Source organism: Cystoisospora suis (assembly GCF_002600585.1).
Source record: "Cystoisospora suis strain Wien I chromosome Unknown contig_1439, whole genome shotgun sequence".
NCBI classification, from domain to species: domain Eukaryota; phylum Apicomplexa; class Conoidasida; order Eucoccidiorida; family Sarcocystidae; genus Cystoisospora; species Cystoisospora suis.
The window spans coordinates 53927-81883 of record NW_027154239.1 but is presented as its reverse complement, the minus strand read 5'-3'; the positions used below and the strand labels follow the sequence as shown (position 1 = coordinate 81883).

Below are 27957 nucleotides of genomic sequence, written 5' to 3'. Positions count from 1 at the left end.
GTAAATGAACCCAACCGATTAGGGGTTTAGGGAAGACGTGCGCACGCAAAACGCCCGTGCGAAGACACTTTGTTCTTCTCGAGAAACCCTGTTCCTTTACGCATCAAACTCTCTAGCGGTAGCTCTTTCCAATCGCGACCTGGAAAGCGCAGTTTCAACTGCGGTATTGAGCTGCTCGCGGCGAGCTCTGGCCCGCTCGCAATGCTCCACAGACAGGCGAAGGAGGGGCCGAGAGACGAGACGCACCCAGCGACCCTGCAGGAACAGGGAAAAAGACAGGAAAAAACTAGGAGAGGTAGTGCTTTACATCATGGTAAGCGGCTTTTTCCTCCACAGGCCCAAACAACACGGGGGAGATCAATTGCCTGACCTCGGTTGCTTTTCGCAAGCTGCGGCTACTTGCTTCTTGGCAACGTTCGCCGCTCGGCACGCCAGTTGCAAACACACCGTTCGCGAACAGTAGGTTCTGTTTAGCAGCCTGTCCGGTACTGTTTTTAGCAGCGGCCATGGCCCGGGTCGTAGCTTCAAATATTCTCAGCTGGTCATGGGATGGAACTATGTTTCTCGCAATAATCGCTCAAAAAACGTGTCGATCTGCTTCGCAGCGAAACCCAACTGCAGAAAGACTCCCCAGAGCATGGCTCAGCTCGGCGTACCAGCCTCTACCTCTCCCTTAGCGTCAAGTCGGTTCCCTTGCATTTGGGTCAATTGGGGACCCCGCCGCTGTTCTCGTGAACAGCGCAGGCCGACGCAGGACGCAGCCTTCGCTTCGCAGAAGTGGCTTGCTCTCGCTGGCAGTAGTTACTATTTTTTGCTCAGCCCGGCCAACCCGCGGCACAGCGATGTGAAGGCTCGGAACGTTCCTAGATGCGGCAGTTCCTGTCGCAACAGACGCTAGGAGGAGGCGTCAGGATCGGTGAGAGTGACACCTGTAACCGTTTTGCATAGTGAGAACGTGCTTGGCGCCCATACGTATACAGCATTGATAAAAAATATACAGATTCTACCGGTCAGTGGCATCAACTTCGTCGGCGTCTGTGGATCTCTCAGGATCCCGCGTAGTCAACGTCTGTCTTGCCTTGAAAGCAGAGGACATCTGCAGCCTGACGCCTGATCCCTCTCAGCTCCGAAACGCAGGTGTCAAGATAGCAGGTCGTCTTCTTCGGCGCTGTCGCGGAGTAGTATCAAGGGGCGGAAGGCTCCGGCCTTGCGCAGGCTGCTCAAGAGTAGTAAGGGCCAGAATGAAACTCAAACAAAACTCTGAACGGGGTACCCGCAGCGGACAGGGCAAGGTGTGCATTGGTGACACAATAGCGCTGCTAACCATACGCAGTTTCTACCAGCCACTTGTAGCTTAAAAATTGCATACCCGCGCAACCTGTGGTGTTGCGGCGATCGCGAACTCTGTCTTCGGGGCGCGGTCGCTGCCGTAGGTATCCTCTCCTGCACACTGGATACGAAGAGCTGCTCTTCTTCCACCGTCAGTGACCGCGGAGCACACCCACTCCTCGAGAGCGCCTCTCCTAAAGAGGCTACTTAGTGTAGGAGTAACTTCCATTCACAAAAGTGTCCGGCATTCACTGATACAACGTTCAGCCTGATGTCAGAGGCGAAACCAACCAACAGGAGAAGGGCACGGAAACTCCCTTACACGCAGGCACGCGGATGGGATGTCGAGGGAAGTGAGCGCTCGGCGCTGGACGGGACATCTCCTCCTGCACAATCGGCCGAGATTGCGGTCTCCTGACTACGGCGGATACGTACACGTGAACTTCCAAGCACGCCGGTCATCGTCCAAACTTCACCCCCGAAAGCCATCAAAACTCCGGTGCGGGTTGCTGGGTCGGTAAGAGCTTGAAGCGCCGCTTCAGAGCAACGCGTTCTGCACTGTACTTGTCATCTGGAGAGAACCGGGGAGGGTGAGCAGACAGTGTCGGGGTGCCATCAGGCGCGTGCGACTGAGAAAAACAAAGCACGAGGACAGCAGAGAACCATCGCAACTGTGTTTCTGATGGACAGAGCCGTCTTGTGTGGCAGAGTGTGCGAACACCATAGAGACGCAACCTCAGCCCTCGGAACAACGAGATTCTTCACTGACGGACACAAAACTGCCTTCGTAGTCAATGCCTTGGTCCGATGCCGCTTGTGCACCGCGAAGAGACGTACAGTGCTGTGCAGCATCAGCGGGCTTCGCCCATCCGCATGTGTTTCTGCCCGCGCCAACAACGCGTGTCGCAGATAACGCATACAGAGGTCACGCCGGAAAAACTGTCTCTCGTCCTCGCGTGAGACTGACGAAGACGTAGAGCCAGTTACTGAGGTGCCAACCCGGTAACAGACTGGTCAGCGAAAAATGCGTTCACAATCGAGAAACTAGTCACCCAGACACGCAGTCCAGCTAATACCTCGTACCTCCCTAACGCTATGATCTGCAGTGGGACGAAGAGTCTTAAACTACTAGGAACTACGGTTTGCCGAAACCTCTGCGTGCAACCCGCGACGGCCGAGGAGCACGAGGTACTGGCCACCATTCAAAGAGCAGAAAACGAAGCCTGCAGCCGGAAGCCGGTCACTTTTGGGTAGCTGGCAACGCGAGAATCCGACAAATGATCTGTCCAACCGCGAACAAGACTTCCCCCTCTCACACCACTCCCGCGCTGCCGTAAACAGCGTGCAAACTTCATCGAGGGTGTCCAACACCCTGCGCGGACAGAGATGATACCGCGGAAGAGAACTGGAACGGATCCACAATATAGACAGTCTGAACACGCCTGCTTGGGGACTCAGCGTACAAAGTAAGCAACGGCATGTTTACCTGTAAAGTGTACACGCGCTTGCCTTCTGCGTCGTTGTAGTATCGGAGATACATCTTGACTCCGCAAGCAGCTACGTTAACAGCAGAGAACCGCAAAAAGTTAAGGAAAAAGCGAAAGATCCGAAGGAAGAACGAGAGCAGTAGAGAAATAGTCCGTTCGCAAGCAACTGTGTCACATCCTGTCGCGAGCCGTAGCAAACGGACCCAGTGAAAACAGCTGCATGCTACTCTCCTGTGGACATGCGCGACAGAAAATCGATGGAGCTCGTGCTCAGGTGGGGAGAGGAAGACCGCCAGCGGAAACTAATCTACTTTGCTGAACCAGAGCAGCAAGCCGAATCCAAACCTGAAAGACGACACGAACTTTCAGCTAAGACCCTTTGTCTGAATTACCACCCCTCAGAGTGATGGAGGCTTGCCCCCATTCTGCAGCAGTCCGGTTACGCCATCAGTATTTTTCCCTGCTGCACGCGTCCGATCACGGCCACCAGATACCCTGGGTTGCCCTCTCGGCGAAACTTCCGGGGTGACTTTGATGCTGACTATCGCAGCGCAGTGCAGGAGAAACCATGCTGCAACAGAAGCCGGCGATCCAACGTCCACACTGCGGGCCGTTGACTGGCCACCAGATACTTTTGATTATTAGATGAGATCGACTGCGTCGCGGTGGCAGGCTTCGTGTTCCAGGAAAAACTAGAGTACCTTGGTGACTACGCGGCACCGTGGATGCCTTTTTTGGAATAATCACAACGCTGGTTGGGCTCGTCTGCCGGAGAGCGGCGGTCCCCGCTCATCATGAATCAGTAGTCGAGCAGGCCTCAGGGAGCTGTCGCGCCAGACCAACAGCAGCAGCTGGGGGCGAAGGCGGCTTCCGCTTCACGCTCCTGACCTCTCTAGTTTGCCGTGAGGCAGGGCTCTCCATTATTTTGAAGGGTGCCAAGCAAGTTCGCAAGCGGGGCTGCTGCGAGCTGGTGGTGCCGGGCAATCCTAGAACGGCTTGCATGCAGACTGTCCGGAAACTGCCGTCGCTTCTCCAGCCCTGGCGTCATCATTCACGCATGGTGGCAGAACGGACGCCGCCTGTAAAGCTTCTTGCTCCTTTCTGAACGAAAAGTTGGTTGTTAACTCTCATGTGCCCCGCTTTTTTCTCCAGATGCTTGTTCGGTGACGTCGAAATATCCGAGCTCTGCTTGGTTCGTTTTGCAGGACCTGGCCGGGTAGCCGCGCATCTCACGGCATCGAAACTGTCGTGTTTTTTCCCCATGCTTGGGACAACTGCGGCGCTTCTCGGCGCGCAGAGGCTTTCCTCGTTGTCTTCTCTTTCCCCCTCGCAGGCTTAGTAGCCCTTCTTCGGTGTGTTCTTGTTTCGTCTTTTGTTGCCAGCCTTTCGGTGGATGGCACTGTCGCTGTTGGGGCATGCTCACGTTTCCACCACTTCGTCTTTTTGACGTTCTGCCCCTTCACTCCGTCTTCTGTTCTCGCTTAGCCTCGTAGTTTCTCTCCGGGCGGAGAGTCCCGGACTCCTTTTTTCGACTTCGGCTGTCTCTTCTTGCTTTTTTTTTTCTTTTTCGGACACGGAGGAGCAGCTGTCGGAGATCAGGTTCTGAGTGCTCTTGATTCGTACGACTCGCATTTAGTCCAGGTCGTTCCAAGCCGAACATTATAACTGGTCGCTGTTGCTTGGCGCCATTCGTTTGCCTTTGTATTCTTGACTGGTGTTTTTTGTCTTTACCCTTCTCAGTTCCCGGTGCGTGCTGGTGACTTTCTTTTCTTCCTTTTACTTCCAGTCTGTGTTGCTTCGCTTGGGGTTGTTATTTCTCCCCTCACGAAATACATAGTCACTCGAGTGGAGCTTCTTGAGGCTGAGGTTTTCAAACACACGTTACCCGCTGGGCTCGTCTGTAGGGAGGGCGGGATTAGTCGGCTTGCACTGGGACATTAGGGTGAAACGCCCCAAGCACACTGATTCAGTGTCATGGCGTTCAACGCGCTGTGGATAGGAACCTTGGCCTACATTGGTCTCGGTGTCCTGCTCTGTCTCCTTTTACCGTTCATTCTTCTCAAGCCCGAAAACACGCGGAACGTGTCTAAACGGGAAATTCTTGGGTACGTGTTGTAGTCTGGAAGCTTCACGTCACTCTGGCAGTGTTAGGCATTCTCAAGATCGAGACGTCACCAGCACCCTTAGGTGTGGTCGACTGTATCTTCAGACAATTCTTTCCTGTAGACTGGTTCTGGTTGCGCTCCATGATGTAAAGTTCAATCACTCTTTCAAACCTTTGTATGAAGCAGACGGACAGACTCTTTGTCATTGCCTTCGCACGTACACACTTCTGCTTCAAGGGTGTGTTTCGTGGTGCATGCGGTTGTACGTGTCCAAGTTGCTTGGGGGTGGTATCAGGGTAGCGACTGGCTCTTTGTGGTGAGTCCTTTCCTCATCAACGTTATCTCGAGACAAGGCGGCCTAATTTTGACTTTCCGGCGCTTTCTCATCTCACGACCTATTGGTCCGGTCACGACTGCGTCACACTGCATCTCACCTATCGGGAGCCCGTGCAGCGGGGTTGCGCATAAGTGGGGACAGTATCAGCGTGTATGCAGTTTTGTTTGCTTGTCCACGCGGACAGAGAGAAGAGCTGCAACGCAGTTGGGTGCGAGCTAACATGCTGGAGCGGTCACATCTGGAGCAGATCCCCCAGTATGGTATAGCTCAGTTGTGCTCTAGAACGGATGTTATTCGGATTTCACTTTCCGGCGAGCACCCGTATCCGCTTTTGGAGTGCTTTGTTGTCGTCTGGAGCAGTTTGATAAAACGTCGGTGTCTTGGTCTCTTACTCGTGTCCGTTCAGGCTCATGATTACGCTGGTCTCGACAACCGTCTTTTGCCTTTGGCTCTTGTAAGCCCTACAACAAAAAGAATATACGGGGGGAGTCCGTCCTACCAGATGCAGTCGGCAGGTATCCCGGCCTCACTCGTTTCAAGAAGGTCGCATCTGTAGTGCCTGACTGTAGTAAGGTCTCGGAAGCAGAGATACATGCATGTATGTATGTATAAGGGGATGGACACAGTTCTGCGGGGGTGAGGTCTTGCGGGCCTCAAGCCACAGTGGTACGTGTTATATTTCTGGAACGACTTTGCCTAGCCGTAGGCTTTCTAGCTGTAGAGTAACTCATCGGGGGGTCCCAGTGAAGAACTACGGGGGACAAATGCAGCGTATCTGTGTGAACGCTTGTCCTGATGTTCCGCACCGCCATCAGTGGACGACCGGACGGATACTGCAGGGCTCTCCATGTGTATGAATGGGATGATGATAGGCGGTGACTTGTGTGTTTGTGGAATGTCCTTTCAGCTGGATTTGCGCATACATGGCCCAGATGCATCCTCTAATTTATCCAGAGCGACCCAAAGAGGAAGGAGGGGCAGGTTTGGACCAAGGCACGCTATAGCATTTGATGTTCACTCCAGTTCCCGGTTCCGGCGTCCCCACGGCTTTTTCAACCGTCCGCTTGCTGGGGCTGTCGTTGACATCGATGTTCTCTTTGAGAGAAAAGTAACATATGGAGAGGTGCGAGGGCATACGTCAAACGTAGACAAAGGCACCGTCGTCAACCTGAAGTATGGAAGCGATGTTCATGGAATGGAGGGTAGTCATGACGTGTTTCCGTGGTACGATGACGCAATGGGGCAAAAATGCCTTGTGGTCTGCTGTATAGACAGAGCCGAGTGTTTGTCAGCATCAGAATCTTTGTACTCCATCGCTGGGTACCTCTATGTTTTTCGAACCGAAGAAACAATCAGTTTATTGTTGTTTCCGAAATCTGTCCCGGACTCTTCCCAAGGGGTGCAGGAGTGTCTGGGACAGTCACCTCTTTGAATGCATGTGGCTCATACTACTCTCTACATGTTTCTTCTGACCTGCTATCGCCCCTAGCTTGACAGCTGGTCCAGCCGCTAGTTGGATAGAACGGGGAGGGTTCAAACTATCAAGCGCTCTCCATCTTGTTAGGGGGGCGCGTATGTTCTTGATCCGTTGGACATAGGGGGTGGGAACGTTGGGTAGTAGTCTTGATTGTTTATCTCTTCCATGCCGCTCAGTTCACGATGACGAGATCAAGGGGTCAGTTTGTAAGATCTGGGAAGCTCTGAGTGACCGTCTCTTAGGGAGCTTGATGGCGCCCCCCGCCGTCCCTTTTTGGGTGCGGCAGATACGCGGACCAAGTGAGCGCACATGCTGACTAGCATCATTGTACGATCGGAGAACCTATGACAAAAACCTTCCTTAACTTTTCAAAGCACCTTGCTATCTTCACACGCACGTCTACGCCAGTGCTTCAAACATATCAGGCGGCTTCTAGGCTCAGACAAGTAGTAGCATTTCGGCTGAGACTGGTTCTGTTAGGGCCCAGCTGTGTTCCGCACCCTGGGAGGTGTCGTTGTTTGTGCGTTACCACTGGACCCTTGCTGTTCGTTAGCAAGGAGACTGCCTAGAACCATGCACAACGGGATTTCCCCACGGGGTAGGCAACTGGCATCAGCGGCGCCTCAAGAACAGTGAACGACTACGTGGTCTACAACGGAACCGAAGATGAGTTCTGGTACTCATCGGGGGAACTCACGTGAGATCTTAGCATGTTCAGTATCTGACGTTGAGCTGGGTTTGTCCAAGTGTCAGCCGACAACGAAACGCACTTGAAGGGAATGCGGGGGTCTGGTCAGTGTGCCATTGACGACAGCGCAATCATCCGAGTTTGTCGTCTCCCACTATCGCACCGAATGAAATATCTAGAATGAAACCCGAGCCAACTGCTTTCATGTTCTATAGCAGAACAGGAGCCGCCGGTTTGGCTCTGAGCACCTAAACATTTTCCAATATTCGAATTAAACCGACGGAACACGAGCGGCAACATTTCTCAACACGCAAACTCGCTATTCGCTAATCGCCGCATCCTTGAGCCGCCTTGCACACGGGCTGCACCCTGGTCACTATGTTTCTTCCGAATATCTTGTTTCCGAGAGCTGTGCTGTTCCCTTGTTTTCCGTGGCTCTGCTTTGCCTTTCCGCTTGCTTAAGACAGCGATGGAGCTTCCGGCCCTTTGCGTTCTTGAGTCTGTAAAGAAATTCCTGCTCTCTTTCTGACGGGGGATCTTTGCTGGAAGGCGAGAGGCAGAAGTTGAAGTTTTGTTTTTTTGTCGCCCACCGGCCTTTGAAGAAAGCACCTCTCCCTTCTCACGAAGCCGCTTTGCGGCAAATGCTATGGCCTCGGGTGTGCCCTTTAGAAATGCCGCAGACTCCCCATTCGCGGTTCCGCTTGCGTGGTTATGATCTGCTTCGTGTCTCTTCGGGCTTCCAAAGCAGGGTTGTACGCTCTCAATAATGCCATCATCGTCATTAGTTTTCCCGATCCGGGTGAACCCTCGCGTAACCTTGAGTTTCGGTTTCCGAGTTTTACCTGGAGCTCCGCTTACATTGTGCTTGAGTAACTGAGACCCTTTTTTCTGCGCGGTAACACCTCTTGCGGGACGCGAAGGGCGTTCAACAGATCGAGTGTGACCTGCTGGACTGTGGTGAGGTCGCTCCCGGCTGTCGTTGCTTCCAGCCGTGCTAGGCCCGTCGATGCCTGTTGACGGCGCCCCTCGACGTAGGTTGAAAGCTGCCAGTCGGGGGGCTTCATTCAGACAGAAAGACGAAGCCATATGCCCCGTATGGAGTGCCGCGTGAGTGCAAATTTGACGTGTCTCCTTGCTCAAAGCGCGAAATGATCTGCGAATGGAGCAAACAAATGCACCCGACTACATGCGGATCACACCGATGGTATATGTCAACAGGAGGTTGAGTAGCGACGATGCCGAAGAGAGACATTCCGGCAGGAACCGCGTGCAACCACCGATTTTCAGTCTTGAACCAGCACGGCTACGTTCTTTCTTTGCCAGCGTTCTCAATTCAAGAGGTGGAGGGCCTACTGCCGAGGGAACCCTCTCCTTCCCCTCTTTCTCGTACAAGAGGTAGAAACAAAGGCACGATACACACGACGAATGAGTCCCGCTCCGTGAACACCTGCAAATGTTTTTGACCAGCTACTGCCTTCACGGGTAAGAAAACGCCAACAGCCGCCACGTGCTTACCGGAGAGTTCCGAGAAACGCTTTTCTTGCTGTTTGGAGCAACGAATGCCTTGCTGAGACGAACTGACTGAATTGCTTGATTAAGAAAGCGGAAGCATTGTCGATTCGACGGAGATATTCAGGCATATGCGTCTTGAAGAGCGTTGCCAGCATGCAAGATTCATCCATCTCATTTAGTGTAATTCCCCGGCTCTGCAGGTAATTCACGTACCCTGCGTAGCAAAACAGGAATGGCAACTGTGACCGAGATTCCGGGCGTGCTCACTTCAGCAAGGTAGTTGTCTCCGGACTCCTTATACCACGAAAAAGACGTGTATAGGTAAGTGTATGAAGTGTGCATCAGCACAGCTATAATAAAGAATGCTCACATCATCAACAAAAGAATGTTTGTCACACTCGTATTGGGGGACCGAGGCCTCTTGCTACTTGCAGAACGGGTCGCATGCACTATCTTGGCGAAAACATTCAAGGAAGCGGAGCATCAGCCACCACTATAATCAGATATACATAAACTGGTTATGCAAGTACATGCTCAGCAGTCCGCATAAGTGAAACCGGCCGATAAACTGATTTACCATTTGAGACTGGCCACTAGAGAACACACACTCCGATGGGAGCCGCGGGTCACCCGACTTACAGAGACAGGCGTGCATCACCAATCTCAGGCGGAAATATACGAGATCATCCATCGGTACACAGGACTGCCTGAGGAAACCTTCCGAACAAAAGATAAGCTGAGAGGTACACAGCTTCACCGGCCGGTGCACTTCTCTGCTTCCTCATGGTGCCGGAAGTGTAACTGTGCTTTCCTTGAATCACATGTGAAAAATACACAGAGGTCCATATTCCTCGTACCCGCCTCGCAGTCGAGTACAAAAAGGACGGCGTTGCCCTCTTTTCCGAGCCTCGCAGTGCGGCCAATGCGGTGGACGTACTCCTCAGCTTGCTGGGGCAAATCGAACTGTGCAATCCAGTTCACCTGGACGAACACCCAACCACACATATACTCCGCAAATCTTAATGAGAAGTTTCATTGATCTTTCTCCCAGAGCTTGCCTCTCAGCGATGCACGTCGCTCATCTCGCCTTCCATAACAAGTACAGCTATCTGGGTATCTGCCCGGCTTCTTGCAGAAAGTCGGACAGCTGTTTTCTCCTTGACATAGACGCATACTCACGGGGACCTGTCTAAAGCGTTCTCACCGGGGACGCCGTCAGTAAGCCGGAGTGGCGCCTACCAAGAGGAGCCTTCGCCCAAACAGCATAGCGAGAAGACACACGGGGAAGTATAGAAGACGTGCATGGCAAGAAAAACAAAGCAAGGGAAAACGAGGAGAAAGGACTTTGACTTACGTAGGGCAAGTTCAGACCTCGAGCCGCCACATCGGTAGCGAAGAGAACAGCCGAGCCTGGAGCATCGCTGAAATCTTTCAAATATCCGATACTGCAAACGAAAACCAGGAGACGGATAAGTGCACACATTCAACGAGACTTAGAAGAACCTAAGAGTGAATACGTACTAACAGCAGCGTTGCAGGAAGACAAGCAGGACAGCGTTGCTTCGCTCTTGACTACACACACACACTAGTCATATCGTCCCCGGAGCCGACTTGCCACTGAACAGACCTCTGAGTGCGTAGAAAAACGCGCTCCACACCAGGAAATGACATGGACCCAACGTGTTCAGGTATGAACACTATCGACTCACTGCAAAAACGAAACGGTAAGTGACGTTTCAAGCCTCAGTAAGGTAACATGATTTCTGAGAAATCACGGTACTTTGGCGAGGCTTCAATCGTACTTCATCGCAGTACATTACGGCCGTACGCCTATCAACATATTTACACCGAGGATCTGCGAAGTAACAAAGATATGCGACGGAGAATTGTATGTATCTAGCCATGTATATATAGCTCGCTGTTCAGCAGCAATTGAATGCATGAATGTGATCAAATGTGTACAGAGGGAGAGGCCTGTCAGTCCCTTGCACCGATGTTGTAACCGGGGGCCGCGCGGCTTTCAATCGCGGGTATTCCGAGTACAGACAGCCAGACGGGAACGCGGGTACTACACTCACACACTCGTGCGCTACACCAAAGGTGAACGGTTCTCGCCCTAGAGCTGCCATTCTGACATGCTGAGCCATCGACGGTCAAGCGTAGAATGCAGTAATGAGTCGGGTCATGTGAATACAGTGTCTGGTCACCCCCCTAAGAAACGGACGAACAGGCACTCCTCCTTATCACTGCTGTGTGCACCCTCCCCTCCACCGTAAATCTCACCGATCATCTCTATTCATCTGGCCATGCAGCTTATACATCTTGACACCATTGAAGATGAAATCTCCTAAAAGTTCATCGCCCACATCTTCCTCTTCGTCTGTTGCATCTTCATCTCCATCGCTTGAATCTGTTCCGTCATCTACTGCATCGTTATCACATCTGCTATCAAGGCCTCTTGGTCTTTCGTCCTCATCGTATGCCTTGCTTTGCTTTCGTATCTTCCGTTTCTGCTTTTCCATATCCTTCACAGCCTTCTGTAGCCGGGCCACATGCTTCTCCTTCATACTTCGAAGAACTTTGAGTTGTTCGATTTGTCTCTGTTTTTGAGCACGGTCAAGGATCATGCCTGGCCATTTCAGCCGTGTACAGAGGGAGTGTAGATACTCGACAGCATCACAGCACGACAGAAAAACAACTGCCTTCCCCTTACCTTTCTTGGCTACCTCAAGAAGAAGAGACAACAAGGGTAACAGTCTTGTACGGGACTGGACCTTAACAAAGTATTGACGAAGTTGTTCTGGAACATGAAAGACCTCTTTTTTGCCTTGCCTTGCGTTCTCTGTCGTCCCGCTGCATACATCAGCATCCATTTCATCATTTGCCTCGACATCTGGATCCCATGGCGTTGAAGCCCCCACCAGGTCTGTGTCTACTGCTTCTCTACTTGATGGTTCAGGTGTCAGCATACAACAACACGGAAAGGTGACAGAAGAAGAATCAGAAGTCGACGAACTTTCAGAGACGTCAGGATTCTTCGTGTCTATCATTGTCGCGCGTACACCCTTCGCCTTTGTATTGTCTTGTTCGTCCTCTAGCTCGGCCCTTCTCCCCCGAAGTGCAGGACGATAACGTTCTAAGGATACCCACTGAGGTTCGTGTCTCAAACAGAACGCAGCCAAGCGCTGAACCTGCGTTGTTAGAGTGGCGGAGGCCATAATGACTTGAAATCCATCTTCAGGTTTGCGAATGCATAGCCAGTCTGTTGAGTCACTAGAGAGCTGACTACCACACATAGACGACACTGCAAGTTGCTTGTCTTTCAAGAGTCCTTTATTATGTTTCTTCCGTTTTCCGTTCGCTTGCAGGAGCTGCGAGCGTTCATGAAAATGTTGGACTGTATCTGCACCCCCTTTTCCCTCGTCATCCCTCGAACCTTCTAACGCTCCGTCTGTCTCGTCCTCGTCTTCGGCGTTTTCTCGCTCCTCCTCTCTCGTCTCAGATAAAAGTTCCCTTCGCATCTCACGCATCTGTAACTGTTCTTCCTTCTTCTCAGATAGAAGAGTCATGATCTTGCGAATTTTCGCCTCAAACCCCATGTCTAAAAGTCTGTCTGCTTCATCCAAGACGACAAGGTGGAGATACGGCACCTGAAAGGCGCTGGTCGTAGTAAGATGATCTAGCAGTCGCCCTGGAGTACACAACAGAACGGTTACTCCTGCTCGAAGACGACGTTTTTCAGACTGTTTCTTCTCACCTCCTGTGCAGCAGGAAAATGAATACATGCGTGTAAAACAGTTACGAGATAATCAGAGATGAAGCGGCAAACGCGACCCGATATGAAAACGAAGGAAGAAATCAGTGCCGTCGAAAACCCTCACTTGGAGACAGAGGACCGAAAGAGAAAAGCACTTCTCACGTCCTCATGCACGAATGAATGGGTTGACCACTCGGCTTGTCGACAGATTCAAACATATGTCGCAGGATTTATGACGGAACGCGCGTAGTCACACCACGTACGAGTCCACGTGGCAGGCAGAAAGACCAGGAGCGTTTGTCGGACAGCAACATGACCTCAAGCAGGTCCGGACTCAAGCTAAAGGCTAGGGAGTTGTCTGGAGATGGCAAAACACAAACTACATGTGGAACCGTACAGAGTTGTAAGTCGGTAGTACGACTGCACGTGGATCCTGTAAAGAGGTCCCCTCTCCCAGATAAGGGAGATCGCTCGTCGCAGAAGGATACCATGCATCGCTTTCCATGTCACGATTAGCGGTCTTTCGACTTCACCTGATGTCCTTAGGACTCGGAGTAAAGGGAAGGGTGAGGACTTCCTGTTGTACACGTTTTGACTAGTCTATAGGCCGTGGGTGTTTCATGATCGTTTGTCCTAGCTATATATCTGGCGGCCGCGTGTGGATCCATATCCGCATTACATGCAAAGAGTAAATGTGAAACGCGAGTATCTACCTATTCCAAAAAAACAGCCTTGGGCGATCCGTCATATACTGACAGGACGATCGAGGGTACATTTGTCACTCCAGTAAACACACATCTCTCGTTGTATGTTTTTCCTCAGTTCCCAAGGAGTTTCGCTTGGTCGACACCACACAGAATGGACCTACACGCGAAAACCACGTCACAGCCTGAGTACACAAACGAGAGAACGAAAGGACGTCCATGCATATCGGTAAGAACATCATGACAGGTACTCGATACGAGGTACGTCTTCCTGTCGAGACAGATCTTGAATCATGAGTTTCACCTGTAATAGCAGCCACGACAATCCAAGGGAAAAGCTGAGCAAGACGGCTGATCTGGGTCCAGGCTTGTGCGGCCAGTTCTCTAGTAGGCAAAAGCAGAAGACACCGCGTGCCGTCTCTCCTGTCAAGTTGCTTTCCACTCCGTTCATGTTGCTGAAGAAGCTGCTGCAGAAGCGGCAGGGCGAAACAGAGCGTCTTCCCAGAGCCTGAAGAGAAACGGGGGGCTCGTCCAAAGAAACAACCGAAGGAGACCAAGGTCTCTGAGCCTTCCTTGTGTGCACATGGATACGCGGCGGCTCTTGCACCAAAACAAGAAAGGCAACTCCCGGTGCTGTAACTACCATTCAAGCTCGTGTGGAGGAGTACAAGACACTTACACTGTGATTTTGTGTACGCGCAGATATGCGCTCAGGTATATACTTGGCCGTATGACAATGTATGTCTCTAAAGTGAAGAGTCACATGTATGCACTACATATACACATGACTTGTGCGCCTGACGTACCCAAAAGTTAAAAAGGTCATGTGTGCATCCAGGCACGCATGCTCCTACATCGTCTGAACAGCTCCAACCGGACCTGCGAGTGCTTATCTATGTGGGCAAAAACCAAATGAGACACGTTAGCCTACTGGCCAGGCTCTCGGTACGGTCAAGACAACACTTAAGTTTTCTTCCTTCCTTGCCTGTGTACGATTGAATGAGCGTATCGTGACCATGTAAGACCGTAGGTATGGCGAGCTCTTGAATCTCTGTTGGACGCTTGAAGCCGTGGTGTTGCAAAGTGCGAACCAAACGTGTATGGAGTACGCCCTCCATCACGGAGAAGGGAAAGGGAGAAAACAAACATGAGTCGTCATCGTCGTCGTCGTCGCTTTCTTCCTCTTCTGCTTCAGTCTCATCGCTTCCTTCTTCATTTTCGCCTTGCTCTCCCAAGGCTACCGACTGACACTCAGATTCTAGTGTTCTTAAATCCCCTTGAACCTCACAGCCTTCATCTATCGTGTTGCCTTCTTCATCGTCGACATCGCTATTCGTAGGGCTTCCTCCCCGTCCTCTTTGGTTCCCAGGCGGCAACGGGCTTGCACTTGTTGCCAAGTGTGCACCAGGACGGCGAGACAAATTGTTCACAATTCTTCTCTTTTTCTTTCCCCCCGGAGAATACGGTAGAGTGTCCGTACGGCTCTCTGGTGATACATGAATTTGTTTCGGTTCTGCACCAGTCGAGCGAGAGAAGTCATCACCAGACGCGAAGCCATCTGTACCGATCTTCCTCTTCTTAGAGGATGGAGTGGAGCCGCGGAATGCAGATTTTCGTCCTTTAGGGTGCCGGAGTTCTGGTCCACCGGGACCACCTCGGGGAACCAAAGGTCGCGCCATTCGAGTTGATGTTTAGGTCTGGTCTTTCCTCTTTCCAGCGAACACAAATGTTAGCGGCGGATACTAAAATGACTTGGCCTTCATGGTTCACTGCGTGGTTTCTCGACTCACTGTGGTCTGGACACCCGGTGAGTCGAAGCAGAACAGCACGAGGCGGACGTGGGGTGTATCGCACGCATGCGGTCGAGCCTTCTCCCGAGTGACAGGCACAGGCCGTAGCCGAGATTCAAGAGTTTCCGCTCTCTACGTCGCACTCGTACACGTAGTCTGCAGCTTGGCATGAAGTTTCTCCACCTGCAGCTTCTGCCTCGTGCCGAACAAAAAGGAACGAGGATTTGTCAGATGAGGAGTACCTAGGTGAGTGACCACAAAAGAATAGGGCGAGGTGTCCGAGAAACGGCGTCCAAGTAAGTCTAAGGACATACGGCTTTCTCCTTAGCGCGTGTGGACCTTCTAAAATGTTGCATGCACCCAAGACTTACAGTTCGACAAGCGAGCGATTTCGAGTGCGGAGGGAGAAAGCATGCCTAGACACCATTTCTTGACCAGTTCGACGAGTTCGTGCATCTGAAATGGCCCGACGGTTTTCCTCGACAAGGGCAACTGTTTTCAGTGTTGCAGGAACAAACACACACGTAAGATTACTTTCGATCCCACTACTAACTCCTGAAGCGAACGATGCACGAGCCCGCACATTGGGATGCAAAGAGAAACGGCGTGGCCATGACAGTGGTCATGCCCGAGATATGGGAGAGCCCCAACGGACAGATGAGGACGCGTGAGTTCAGTTCTCCTTTTCTCGACTCAAATCGAGTACCGAATTCAGAAGAAAAAGTCAGAGTCGACGACACTTTTGGAATCGATGCTTGTGTCAATCCGAGTGCGCATGCGGTTTGAGCCAAGGCGAAACACAACTTCTCCCCACTCTCTGCATGCTGCGTGAGAAGTTCTAGCTCGACTTGGGACTGCTTAAGCACTGGGTCCCTTCACTACGTTCTGGTGGACTCTCACGTAATTGCCCGATCATTTCCGCGTTTCTGCAGGTGTACGGCCCTCTGTTGTGAGTGGCGGGATTGCGGCACCGACACTACTGGTTCGCCACGGATACCTACCGAGCTAAGGGTATCTATGTGCGGTGGGAACCGACACTTGGGAAGCCCCTTTCTGTATTCCCCGTATCAATGGCTCTCAGACCGCTCTCCTAGAGACGCGCCGGACCCATCGGGGCTGGCGGCTTCCGCCGCATAGGGGCGCTCTCAGCGAATCACACAGCGTACGTCACTCTGGATCCATCGGTGGCTCACAACAACCACTACGGAGCCCGGCACGACACCTGACGCGACGGCACCTCCCAAGCGTTACACTACCCGGTTGCCTGAAGCGCTGCGTCCTCGCCCGTGCTAGGCGTTCCTGAGGAACTCTAAGTCCTCCGGTATTGCCGCTGGCCGTGGTGAACGTAACTGTGCCTCGTGGAGAGGTCCGGGTCCTGCCACTTCACCAGGTTCTAGTACTCCGTCGTCCCATCTAGTTTTCTGCGTTGGCGTGACTGTTTTTAGGCGTACCGATGAGCCTCTGGCTTGTCTGACCCTCGGGACGCTAAGGGACCCTGTCTCGGCCGAGTTGGTCCCGGTGCTGTACGCCATTCTCCAGTGCACGTGGATGAGGAGGCGGCGTTTTGCGCTTCGCGCACCGAGTACGCGGCGTTGTCACTGAGAAAGAACGCCAGGGTCCCCGGACTCAATCCCAGTTGTTAGACTTCACGGATGACGCGGCAGTAGAGGGCCTAGTCGCTTGGCGTGTGATAATGAATCAGTGGAGGACAACGCAGGCCCAGAGAGGTCGCAGACAGGGAAACCTGTCAATACAGAATGCGAGGGAACCCTGGGTAAGATAGATTCCACGCAGCTCCGAGTATGGACCGCGTCCTGGTGCCTCTCGGCGAGCACGGGAAGCCGAAGCTCAGCAAGGATGGCAGCAGCAGTGGAGCAGAGGGCCGGGACCATGCGTACTCAACGAGGCGTGGATGTTATGCCTGTGCCAGGCACGAGCGGTGAAGAGAAGCACCAAGGTCCCCCACGGGAACGTGGAGAGATGTCCGCGGTAGCGAAACAAATGCCGGGGAGGCAACAACGAGAACCCCTCTCGTTTCGTGTGGAGTGCTCTTGCTGCTGCGCTTGCTGAGAAAGAGGATGGCTGTTATTTTTGCTGAGAAAAGAGAGCAATATTCTTCTCTTTCACGGGAGCCTTGTCACTCTGGGCACCTGTGGACAGTTGTGGAGGTGAACATCAATTGTAGCGGTTGTTGCCGATCGTGTTCGGCACCGACGGGTCCACCCCTGCCTCGCTCACATTTCAAACGTGTGTTGAACAAAGACGCTGGGAAAAGGGATTACGATACAGTGACTTCTGGTTCCTCTGCGAAGTTTGCTCGCATCTACTCCATACGAAGTCCCAGCGCTCGCGCGCGCAGTGACCTCAGCCTTTCCAGGTCGCTGGTTCAAAGATTTCATCCTCTTGCTGGGTCTCTAAGCCATCCTCTTCGCCTTACTACGGCGCCTCCCCTCCTCAGAAGTCCCTTTCTTTAACCTTGGTCTCAAACAGCTAACGGCTTAAAAATGACAATTACGAAGGCCATGTAGCTTTTGAGTCAAGGTACCCGTGGTGGAGGAAAAACAGCTTGAAAAGTCGCCAAGTTTCACCAAAACAAACGCGAAAAAACGAGTCTCGTGGTGTGGTAGACGGCTAGACAACACAACGGCCAGTTTGCCTCACTCTCTCTGGTCCATTCCCGAAGCAGCGTCCGGAGGTGCTTGGACGCCGGGGCCACACCGCATCCCACGCACTCATGCACGCGGCTGCTAAAGAAGATTTGCTTTGTTCACGACAATGTGGAAACTTCGCCCACAACCGCCGGTCCAGCCAAGCCGGCTTCCCGTGTCTCGTGATACTTGAGAGTCGACACAGCCAGACACCTGGTTTGAACCCTACTATACGCTTTCGCTGCTTCACCTGAGGCATTCTATCAATGAATATACTCTTCGGCGAGACGGGGCATGTGCCCCGAGATTGGACAGCGGGTGCCGGGACAGCAGCCGCTGGTATCCGTTCTAAGGTTGAGGGGGAACACACACCGGCGAGCGCGACAAACTCGATATAGCTGCGCCAGTGCCCTGATGCCAGATCAGATCTGGCAGCGCCGAAGTACCGAGACGGACAAAGGGGGGGACAAGCCTCTCTCTAGCCTGCTGGAAGACCATGGTATTCTGACGAACTCCGGGACGTAGCCTGCTCGAAGTCACGTCACCTTTCGAGTAGAAAGCAGCTTCACCGTAGGGGTTTATAGGTGAGAGCGCTTTAGCGCGAGACACTGCATGCGATGCAGGGCAATGTGATACACGGTAGCTGCGCGTACACGTGTCCCCCTGTGGTCGGCGAAGCAGGTCTCCGCGATCCGTCCGCCGTAGACTCTAAGACACCAGCAACACCCGTCTCTTCCGCAGTGGGAGAAATACTGAAGAAGGTCGCTGCGGGGGTTGCTTACATTCTTTTGACGCATGCAAGCAATCGGGCCGCTCCTACTAGGACTTCGTTTTCCCCTTATGACTGGGCTTCAACGCCATGAAATGATCCAGCGTCTTCATCAGTTTCGGTTTCTTGCTCGGACCGGCTGTGCTCCCGTCAGCTTCCTCGGAGACTTCCACCACACAGTCAGGTGCCTCGTACCGGCTGTTACTCATTCGCACGGTGACCGGAAAGAACGTCAACGAGTGACTGTCTGAGGAAAGCCAAAGAAGTGCCAAGCAGACGATGTCTGCCACGTCCTGTGTAAGAAGCCGATCGCTCGCGCTTGAATCCTTACTCCAGTAAACTACCGCCCAGGGATCGCACACTCACATCAGCCACCTCTACCAGGGGCACCTCGGTAATAAACGTCTCCAGCCCAGGCATCGAGGTTAGTTTTTGCTGTCTACAAGCTGAGATTTTCTCAGCGTCGGACTACGTAGTCACCGTATAGCCGCCTGATTCGACACGCGATTGTGGTGCAGCGACAGAGCGATACTTTGATTTTTCCGTAGGAGTATTCAAAGGAGAGTCTACCAGCTCGGAAAAACAATCTATATTTTTCAAGTCGGCACGCGGTGCCATACAGCCTGAATCCGGGGTATCGATTTCCAGTTGGGTGTGAGGGCTCCAAGTCATTGCGTAAAGTCCTGGCGTCTAGCAAACCAGCTGACCTTGGTTACACTTACAGATGTGTCTGCAGCCGGAAAGTACTTTGCCGATGAGGGATCGGAACTCGACATGGCTCGCATCAAGCCACTGCGCCCCATCTTCAGGAGAGAGCACAACAGGCATCCTGAAAAGAAGAAAGAGGAATGTGCACGTGTCGACGAAAAGAGGTGGTCACGCGCGGGCAACAGGAACTCAAACGGCTGTTAGATACAGCAGAAGACAGGCGAGATGGACTCTGAAGTCCATGGATGAAGGTAGAGTCAGCTTGCTGGCCTTTCAGTACGCAGAGCACCATGAAACGAACTTTCTATGAAGCCTGACAAACTTGCGGCATATCCAAATGTAGTAAACTCACATTGTACTACAACAACCGCGGTCATTCCTTTTTCTCTGTCGCCTTTTCCTAAGGGATTCTAAATTGGAACTACTCATGAGAACATCCCGGAATTCAGCACGGCACGCTGTACCGGAAGAAGAGGCAACGGGTTGAGTCGCGCAAACTGTAGTCGCGCGCATTGTTGCTTGCATAAGATTCAAAGAAAAGCTGAAATCAGGGAACCCCTAACGAAGGCAACTAGGTGGGTTAGGAGTGACGCCTCTACCGTTCCTCAACATCAATAAAGGGTCATCCGCGTTCCCCCGACTTCTTGATTCTTCTCTAAGTAGTCGGCGATGTAGCTGTTCCCATGCTTAAATGCATCACACGCACGCATATATACTCTTCTTTGTTCGTATCCTTTTTCCATATGTATAGGTGCTTGCGTACTTCTGAGCCTAGATGCCTATCTCTTTCTCTATACCTTGCGTCAGTGCGTTCACGGGTCTCCCGACTGGTACTATTCACCCCTGGCATCCGCTGGGCTCTTGCTCACCGAGTGTGAATCTTTTCCATTGGAGTTCCTTTACTTTCCATTGTAAGGATCGTAGCTGAACAATCGGCGTAGAAACCTGCTTCTGCTTTTGATGTTTTCAAGCCACCAACAGCCTCGTCCTCGTACAAGCCCGCAAGCAACATAGGGGCTTCGTTGTCTCCTAGTGCGCTCGTCCAATTACCGAGGACTGTCGAGCTGCTGTGCTCCTTCTGTTCTGACTTCACCTGCTCACTCGCAAGCGCTGAAGACGGTGTCTCCTCAGCCTCCTTGATACGAAGGAGGGCGCACAGTCAAGCAGACAAATGCAGAGGACACACTAATTTTGGGAGAGGGAAGAAAAGACTGACAAAGCGATATACGATAATCTAGGGCAGTTTTCGCTGAGACATCAGGCGGAGGACAAAATGATGAAAAAAAAGAGTACCTGTACTGTGACATCCGTAGAATACGCCTGAAATTATGAGTGGCGGCCGCGCAACGCTCGTCTCCCCGTGAGAACATCAGGCATACATACCTTCTCCTGATGATCTCTGGTGACCCCAGCGCTTTAACTTCTAAAACGCCTCTTGTCTGAGGAGTGTCCCCGTATCTTTCTCGAGATGTAACTTCCTGTAAGTATGGACGCCTTGGTCTGCTGACACACAGACACCGTGAGTCTTCATCCTCCCAGAAAAAAGGCCAGCTCCTGCTGCATGTGGTACCAAACACTTTCTGTGAGTAGCCGGCGTGAGCAGTGTATCCACATGTGTCAATCTTTCTATCCTCACCTGTCTCCGAGCAGACATTCTCATGCGCATTCAAGACACGCGCGCCAAAAAAGATGGAATTCGTACTCGGAAACGGTGGCAAATACCATATGTCGTCTGTGGACGATCTTTGCGGACGCTCACAAGCACATGCTTACATGCAGCGCTTGATGACGACCCATAAATATGCAGCAAACATGCTCTTCGGCGCGCTGCCCGAAATATACCTCGACGTCAGAGAAAGCGATCATCGGCGGCATCCGGTATTGGTGAATCCAGCCCATCTCACAAGCAGCTTTTCCAGACAGCAGCGCCCTAAAAACCTAGTCACACTCTAGAAATGATCTTACCTGTGTTTTTGCCTTCTTCCTCACTCTAGCATCGTGTGCTTCTTGTTCGTCTCGTTCCCTCTTTACAGGTGGGTCAGGACGTTCTTCCTTCTTCAGCTCATTCTTCTCTGCTTCCTTCACGTCTTTAGGATTCAAAGGAATCGGCTTCTCTGAACTCAGGTCAGGAATGCAAGATTAGGAAGTACCCGGGAGTGTGGCGAGACACTCAGAGCAGAGCTCGGGACAACCGCGCACCGAGCCAGTGAAAGTGTATAGATCACCAGGAATTTCCCTATAACGGCTTGACACCCAGCACTCGACGCAGGCAAACAGAACGGTGAAACACGCTGCAACCATCTCGCGCATACAGCAGATATCCTAGCACACCGGGATTTATACGGAAATACCGGGGGCACACATTTGCTGTTCCTCGTCAGCCAGCTGAATCCATACACACTGGATACCTCCAGCAGGAGATGCGAAGACAAAAAAAGCAAGATAAGTTCGTTATCATGCAGTACACTTTCACTCACCGAGTACCGAAGGTCTGTAGCGGATGAAGTAAGGTTGCTTCTTCCCATCTGCTCGTTTGACTGTCTTGCTCCACTCGTAGAATCCATCAACTACAACAACACATCGGCCCTTATTGAGAAGTCGCCTGCATCAAACATCCAATAGCTTCGTAAAAAAACTCCCGCTCCTAACGCGAAACTAGTCTGCTTCTCAATACCTCTGAAGAAAGACGGTTCAAGCCGCGCGAATGACTTGCACAACCAGAAAGGGACTTCGCAATAACATAGGACAGTAGTAGTGAAGACAGAGCTACGAGACCTGGGTCAACGCTAATAGCGAGAAGTGTTCTGCCGTCGTTCCTGCAATATCAATCAGTCCAAGTATCACTGTCTTGCGGAAGAAACACCTCACGCAGGCTGGAGCAAGTACAGCAACAGCGGGGGTCGGTAAAGGAAGGTAGAGACTCTATGTCTGACTTCCATAAAGCTATGTGAGCTGCACACATCTTTAGCGTAGGTACACCGTTTCCTAGCTGTGAGCGTAGCTGAAAGACGTCCAACAGTCTTGCTTCACGTGCGCATCTGCAGAGTGTCTAAGGAAATATATGCACGTCATCAGTCACATGAAGAAAGCACACGTGAGTGACAACGGAGCCACGGTCCTACTCCGCACACGTATGAACTGACACGGTATATGTACTATGCTTCTGTCTGTAGGACTCTACGTCAAATGCATACGCTAGCAAACACCTTCGGCCAACAGCTGAGAACGTTTACTAATGTCTTGTATGGATCAACAAATCACCGGTCTTACTTATAGAGTTTAGACTCGGCTACCCCTTCAACTCGAGCATTGAACGTGGAGTACCCGTGACGTCCCCCGCCTCCTGGTCCCCCTGAAACACCGGGAATTCTTAAGGACCATTCTGCTGGCCGGAGATACCTGTGCCCCTCAGGATCTTGCACAATAAGGGGTATCGTTCCTGTTGGAGAGAGGTTGAATTTGTGAACGGATAGAAGGGCAGTATCTGCGTCGGACGGAACGGGTGTCTTCCGAGGCTCCTCTTCGGACGTGGGCGCGGCCAGGATCGACAAGGAAGCCTCTGCCGCTTCCGTTTTGCTTGAGTCTTTTGGTGAGTCCGTTCTAATACAGACACCATGGGAAGATGCAGAACTGTCCGAAGGAAGGACAGTCAGATTGGCAATGCGCCGCAGACGGCGAGGATGAAGTGTGCAGCAAGTACGGCCGCACATTCTGTCTTTTGACGACGTGGAAGAGTGTTCGCGGCAGACGAAACCCACTCCGCAGTGAACAGAATATGCTCGAACGCCAGCGCAGAATAGAAAAAGCAAAAGGAGACGTAAAGGAAACGCCACTTGGCGACTCAGAGGTGAAGACTAGAATGAGTCCCCAAACTGCCGAGACCGGGAAAGAGATGGAACGCCAATGGCTCATGCGGTCAACGGCGGGCGCCTTATCCTCATAAGAGAAAGATCATGTCTCCGTGTCTGCTGGAGCTGGCCTGAGAAGAGGGAGACGTTCAGCTTCGGCGGTGACAAGTGTAGTCCTTCCAGGGAAAGAAACCATGCAACACTGGTCCAAAGTGAAGTGCTAGAAGTCACCCGAAATCACAAGTTCTCTAAGAAAAAAGAGCCTTCCCCTGCCTACCAGTATACAGCTACTCTCAGGAGACAGCATATGAAAGATACAGTTCTCCGTCCGGGCATGCACGTCCCTCGAGGATCAGGCGTCTCGACGCACACTTGAGCTGCGAGGGAGATAGTAACCCAGCAACTGTTTTACAGAAGCGTACACATGCAAACTCTGGCTCGCGAACCGAAACAAGGTGACCGGGACTGACCGCAGGAAATGGCTGCTCGGCACTCTGACCCCAGTGATGGGAGACAAGTGGCACGTTTTTCTGCTGCCTGGTTTGTCAGAGGAGGCCCTCCTTTTCATTCAGACGCTACTTAGTTCACTAACCTCGACCTGGCCTCTTTCCTCCGTGACACACTCGCAACAAAGTGAATGCCTCGGCTAGGTTACTCAACGTGTAACAGCGTGTGAACGGCGACTGCTGTCTCTTCCCCAGTAGCATGAACCCGGCAAGATGCCAGTTGCTGGTGTCGAGATTGTCTCGTCTATAAGCCGCCACGGAAGCTAAGACCCTAATACACTACGGGGAGGCTTTTCCTGTCCGTCCTCCCACCCCACTGTACAGGATGCCGAGGTTCTTCGGTGAAAGAAATACTCACTTTGACATTTGTTCCGCCTTTTCTCCTTCTCTCCCGCTTTTTGCAGCGGGTTCTTTCTCCGTTCTAGCTCTGCCCCTGGCTGCCTCCTTCGCGGTTTCGTGTCTTTTCCCGTACTCCTCAAACACAGACCGGGAGAAGCCCGAAGAAAGCCTTGCCCTTTTTACTCTGCGGTCTCTTTTTCTCACTGCCTACTACTTTTTCTGGGTTCCTGCGTTAAGCATTCTGCCCTTTTAAAATGAGCAGCGGCGGCAAGTACATCCCTCCTAGCTTGAGGGGGGCGGCTGGTGCCTCCGCGGGGGCGGGAGCGGGCTCTCGCGCTGGTGGCTCCTCGTCTTCTCTTGGCGCTTCTTCTGCAGGTGTACATACAGCTCAGGGGGGCTTCTCTGCTCCTACCAGCAGTACCATTACGTCACCTTATGGAGCGGCGGGTCCCGCCTCTTCCGCTCCTTCAGCGTCTTCCTCTAGTGTCCCAGGGCAGGCATCGGTTGGAGCCGCGGGACATTCTCAGGGAGGAGCTGGGAACGTGTCTGACGCTGCACTCTCTGGAGGTGCCCAACGCCGTACAGCCGCGCAGGTCCTCGCAGGTGCCTCGACGGGGGGATCGCGGAGAGCCTTCAAAGCGTCTTATCCGCTTAGGGTAGTAGAAATTGACAGTTTGGTGCTCATGAAGGTGCTGAAACACTGCAAAGAGAATTACCCGACTCCTGTTAACGGCCAGCTTCTCGGCATTGATTCGAAAGACAAACTTGAAGTCACTAACTGTTTCCCTCTTCCTCAGAAAAAAGTAGGTCTATTTACAGCAAGGCCGACGCGGATCAATTGCCTGTTCATCTTGCTGTTTGGCTTGGATCAGTAGCACCTTTAGCGACGTAGTCGCCAGCGTGTGTGCATGGATTCAGTCGGGTCGTCTCCTAACTGAAAAAGGAGCAGTCCGAGACAGGACTGGCAGGGCCGTATGTGACAGGGTTCGAATAAGGATGTCCCTAGGCATATGGGGGTCTCTTCTTCTCAACGCAAGCTCAGGGATCTCTGACAGAAGGCTGAAACTGCAGTTGCATGAAAGAGCGTGGAATCTGTGTCCTAAGGCACACGTAGTTACTCAGTAGAGTGTTCTCTATCTTCCCGTGGGGGGAAGTGAACGTGGCATGTCAGCATCCTCGTGAACAGCTTGTAGATCAGGAAAGAAAGGCACACCGGGCTCTTTGACAACTGGAAATAGAGTTTCCCCCTGTAAATGAGCTCGAGGATCTGTCTGAAGTACCTCCCACTTCTTCGTCCTTAGCAGATAGAGAACTTTCGAGTCTTCGGGTTGGCGCCGATTCTCGCTGAGAATTTGCAGTCTTACTTCGGAGCACGGCCGTCATGTCTTACCTTCTGTGGGCCATCTGTCGGGTCTCCATGCTTGGAAAGGAGGGCAATTTAGCTGAAGTAACGCTGTTGCATCTGGAGAGGCCGCTACCGGGAAACATCCAGAAGACTGCAGTTGTTCTTGATCAGCAATGAAAGAATCTGAAGTTGCTTCCGGTACTCAGTGCAGGAGAATTTCTTTCTGCTTAGTGGAAGTCCAACAGCGGATGGGCACAATACACAGTTGAATGAGGACGACGTCTTGTCCTCGAGTTATGCTGTTGTTTCTGTTGATCGTGTGTTGCCTTTTTGATTAGGATATTCTTGCTCAACTACAACGTGAGAAGGCCGTGGGAGACAAGGACCTAGAGGAGCGTCTGGATGAAGAATTTGATAAGTATCAAGACAAGATGGCAGAGCTCATGCATGATGTGAATGTGGACTGCTTCACTGTAGGATGGTATCAGACTCTTTCATTTGGGGACCTGAAGAATAAAGATATAATCGATTCTCTTGTCATGTATCAAGAGGCGATTGACAAAGCTATCGTACTCGGCTTTGACCCGATGCTCAATTCTATGGCCAAGAAGGCTTTCAAAGCGTACCGCGTTAATCCCGACTTTGTTCAGAAATACCAGGAGTTTGAACAGGATGTCTCCAAATACAACAAGCTCCGAGCCAAGGATATCCTTATCGAGGTTAGTGTCCACATCCGTGTGCGCGAGTCCCCGTGCTTGTCAGTATTAGTCTCGTACAACAGTGGTAAACAACGAGTGTCCGAGCAGCATGTTAGTTCTTTTGTGGCAAGTCATGCAGTCGTAGAGTTCTAGGTCTACGGACTTGCCATCTCCGAATGCGTTGTCGGGATTTTCTTCTGTACACTTCAGCTCTCCACCCTTCGTCAAAAACTTCGTACTTTCACTCCACAGATCTTTCTTGTACCGTGGTATTTTATTGGAGTCGTCTCCAGTCGTTTGTCGGCACTGGACTCATCTAGTCTGTTTTGACCAGGCTGCGTCTGTCCTGGACAGTCGACCTGATGGTTTCCGTCAGTGAACTGGGTCGCTGGAAGTTGTGCCTCTGGCGTTACTTAGTATGTGTGTTAGTGTACAGTGTAGGAAATCTTCTGGACTGTCGTACCGATAGCATTATTCTTCCAAAGCTACTGTCATCGTAGCTGTAGGTTGGCCCCTTACACTCATCGTGGTTTTCCTGGGTGCATGGGTATGCTTTTTTCGGTCTAGCTTCGCTCCGTGTGGGTCCGGTGTGTGTGTGAATGTTGCTCTTCTGGTACAGGTTCCTATTGTGGTAGTCAATCCGTTTTTGGCTGAAGCCTTCTTAATGGACTGGGCGGTGAACGACCCTCTACTGAATCAAGCAGATTTTGACAGCCTTGAGCTCGACCAAAGTGGATACGTGGAGAAGAACTTGTCTTTACTGTCGCTATCTCTAGATTCTCTTGCAGACGAGCAGGACAAACTGCAGCGCTACCAGCGTGAATCACTTAAGCAGCAACAATTGCAAAAGCAGCTGATGGAGAGAAGACGACTAGAAAACGACCAAAGAAGACTCAGGGGAGAGCCGCTGCTTCCTGTGGATCTTGATGGTCCTGCTTTCCGGAAGATCGACCCTCCCTCGCAACTCAATACACTTCTCATGACCAGTCAGGCGCAGCTTCAGTGTGAAGAGGTAGATGCTGCTTGCAGTGAGACTCTTGGGAAAATGTTCTTGTTGCACTGGGGCAACCTCAGGAAGAAACAGCCGGGGTCGTCTAGTGTCCTTGTTGGCGGCAAGGATGTAAAGTAAGTTGACGGGAAGGGGGAAGTCGGGAGTTTGGTTTTCTGCCAAGAGAACGGAATCGCGACGCGGTGGGGACAGTGCACATGGGGAGAGGTCGAGCGCGCGTCAGAGAGCTGGGGGTACACTCGTGGCTGAGACGCGAATTCAGACAGTGATCAAGCGTATTGGTTAACCCGAAACTCTTCCTCAAGCACGCGGACTCGGGTGCAAGGCGGCCCCCCATTTGGGTATTAAGAAGCCGGAGTGGTTGAAGCGTTCAGAGGGTCAGACCTTGGCAGGGGAGCTAGTCGCGGAGAAGGGGAATGGAAGACGGAAGAATTCTTCGATTGTTTGCCTGTCACAGTTCTTGTTGCTGGAGGGAGATCTCCCCGGAGTAGGACGTGCAGCAGCCGCAGACAGATGACGAGTCCGGGTGGAAGCACAAGAGGAGTCATTCGGAAAAGCACGAACGCGTCGGAGCATTGTGTCCATGTGTCCGACGGGCCGTACCCCGCCCGCGGAACCGAGTGAACCGTGACGAGGCCCATACCGTGTTCGCGCCATGCGGCATATACATTGGGATGCTGCATGCTTTGCTTTTCCGCAGTTGTGTATCTGCTAGTACTTCCTGTTGTCGAGACTGTGGGTCACTAGAAGAGGATCGAAGTCACTTGTGTATCCAGACAAGATTGTCGAGTCGCTTCGGCGAGCCATGGGGCGAAAAAAGAGTGCAGCTGACTTGGGGACTGCTCGCCCGCGTATGAGACGGAGGGCCGGAACTGTCCGAGTGTATGGAACGAGGCACCGT

General features: G+C 52.2%; 4 protein-coding genes across 4 annotated transcripts; 2 read left to right on the top strand and 2 right to left on the bottom strand.

Annotated features, from left to right (window-relative positions):
* The first annotated feature begins 3325 nt into the window (after positions 1 to 3325).
* CSUI_003303 (uncharacterized protein) lies at positions 3326 to 7048 on the top strand. The gene is made up of 3 exons (XM_068063501.1): positions 3326 to 4921; positions 5665 to 5712; positions 6166 to 7048. Exons 1-3 carry the CDS (start codon positions 4791 to 4793, stop codon positions 6260 to 6262), a joined length of 276 nt encoding a protein of 91 aa, XP_067924530.1. The 5' UTR covers positions 3326 to 4790; the 3' UTR covers positions 6263 to 7048.
* Positions 7049 to 7485: 437 nt separating this feature from the next.
* Positions 7486 to 15935, bottom strand: CSUI_003302 (dead deah box helicase domain-containing protein). The gene is made up of 7 exons (XM_068063500.1): positions 14382 to 15935; positions 13701 to 13904; positions 11219 to 12695; positions 10290 to 10380; positions 9793 to 9916; positions 8939 to 9149; positions 7486 to 8576 (listed from the first exon to the last, which is right to left on the bottom strand). Exons 1-7 carry the CDS (start codon positions 15073 to 15075, stop codon positions 7727 to 7729), a joined length of 3651 nt encoding a protein of 1216 aa, XP_067924529.1. The 5' UTR covers positions 15076 to 15935; the 3' UTR covers positions 7486 to 7726.
* Positions 15936 to 18516: 2581 nt separating this feature from the next.
* Positions 18517 to 23833, bottom strand: CSUI_003301 (cog2135 domain-containing protein). Its single transcript, XM_068063499.1, has 6 exons — positions 22582 to 23833; positions 21789 to 21913; positions 21277 to 21425; positions 20181 to 20446; positions 19326 to 19432; positions 18517 to 18850 (listed from the first exon to the last, which is right to left on the bottom strand). Exons 1-6 carry the CDS (start codon positions 23019 to 23021, stop codon positions 18654 to 18656), a joined length of 1284 nt encoding a protein of 427 aa, XP_067924528.1. The 5' UTR covers positions 23022 to 23833; the 3' UTR covers positions 18517 to 18653.
* On the top strand, positions 23567 to 27799 carry CSUI_003300 (eukaryotic initiation factor- subunit 3). Its single transcript, XM_068063498.1, has 3 exons — positions 23567 to 24807; positions 25688 to 26068; positions 26667 to 27799. The coding sequence occupies exons 1-3, from the start codon at positions 24259 to 24261 to the stop codon at positions 27174 to 27176; spliced, it is 1440 nt and encodes a 479-aa protein (XP_067924527.1). The 5' UTR covers positions 23567 to 24258; the 3' UTR covers positions 27177 to 27799.
* The last annotated feature ends 158 nt before the right edge of the window (positions 27800 to 27957 follow it).

Coding starts and splice junctions, on each gene's coding strand:
- CSUI_003303 (XM_068063501.1), top strand. CDS start 4,791: ATGGCGTTCAACGCGCTGTGGATAGGAACCTTGGCCTACATTGGTCTC. Junction 4,922..5,664: donor TCTAAACGGGAAATTCTTGG/GTACGTGTTGTA, acceptor GTGTCCGTTCAG/GCTCATGATTACGCTGGTCT. Junction 5,713..6,165: donor GTCTTTTGCCTTTGGCTCTT/GTAAGCCCTACA, acceptor ATGTCCTTTCAG/CTGGATTTGCGCATACATGG.
- CSUI_003302 (XM_068063500.1), bottom strand. CDS start 15,075: ATGGCGCGACCTTTGGTTCCCCGAGGTGGTCCCGGTGGACCAGAACTC. Junction 9,150..9,792: donor TGTACTCGACTGCGAGGCGG/GTACGAGGAATA, acceptor TTTGCTACGCAG/GGTACGTGAATTACCTGCAG. Junction 8,577..8,938: donor GCGTTTCTCGGAACTCTCCG/GTAAGCACGTGG, acceptor CTCCATTCGCAG/ATCATTTCGCGCTTTGAGCA.
- CSUI_003301 (XM_068063499.1), bottom strand. CDS start 23,021: ATGTGCGGCCGTACTTGCTGCACACTTCATCCTCGCCGTCTGCGGCGC. Junction 21,914..22,581: donor GCCGAGTCTAAACTCTATAA/GTAAGACCGGTG, acceptor TGTTTGATGCAG/GCGACTTCTCAATAAGGGCC. Junction 21,426..21,788: donor CTACAGACCTTCGGTACTCG/GTGAGTGAAAGT, acceptor ACCTGAGTTCAG/AGAAGCCGATTCCTTTGAAT.
- CSUI_003300 (XM_068063498.1), top strand. CDS start 24,259: ATGAGCAGCGGCGGCAAGTACATCCCTCCTAGCTTGAGGGGGGCGGCT. Junction 24,808..25,687: donor TCCCTCTTCCTCAGAAAAAA/GTAGGTCTATTT, acceptor CTTTTTGATTAG/GATATTCTTGCTCAACTACA. Junction 26,069..26,666: donor CCAAGGATATCCTTATCGAG/GTTAGTGTCCAC, acceptor CTTCTGGTACAG/GTTCCTATTGTGGTAGTCAA.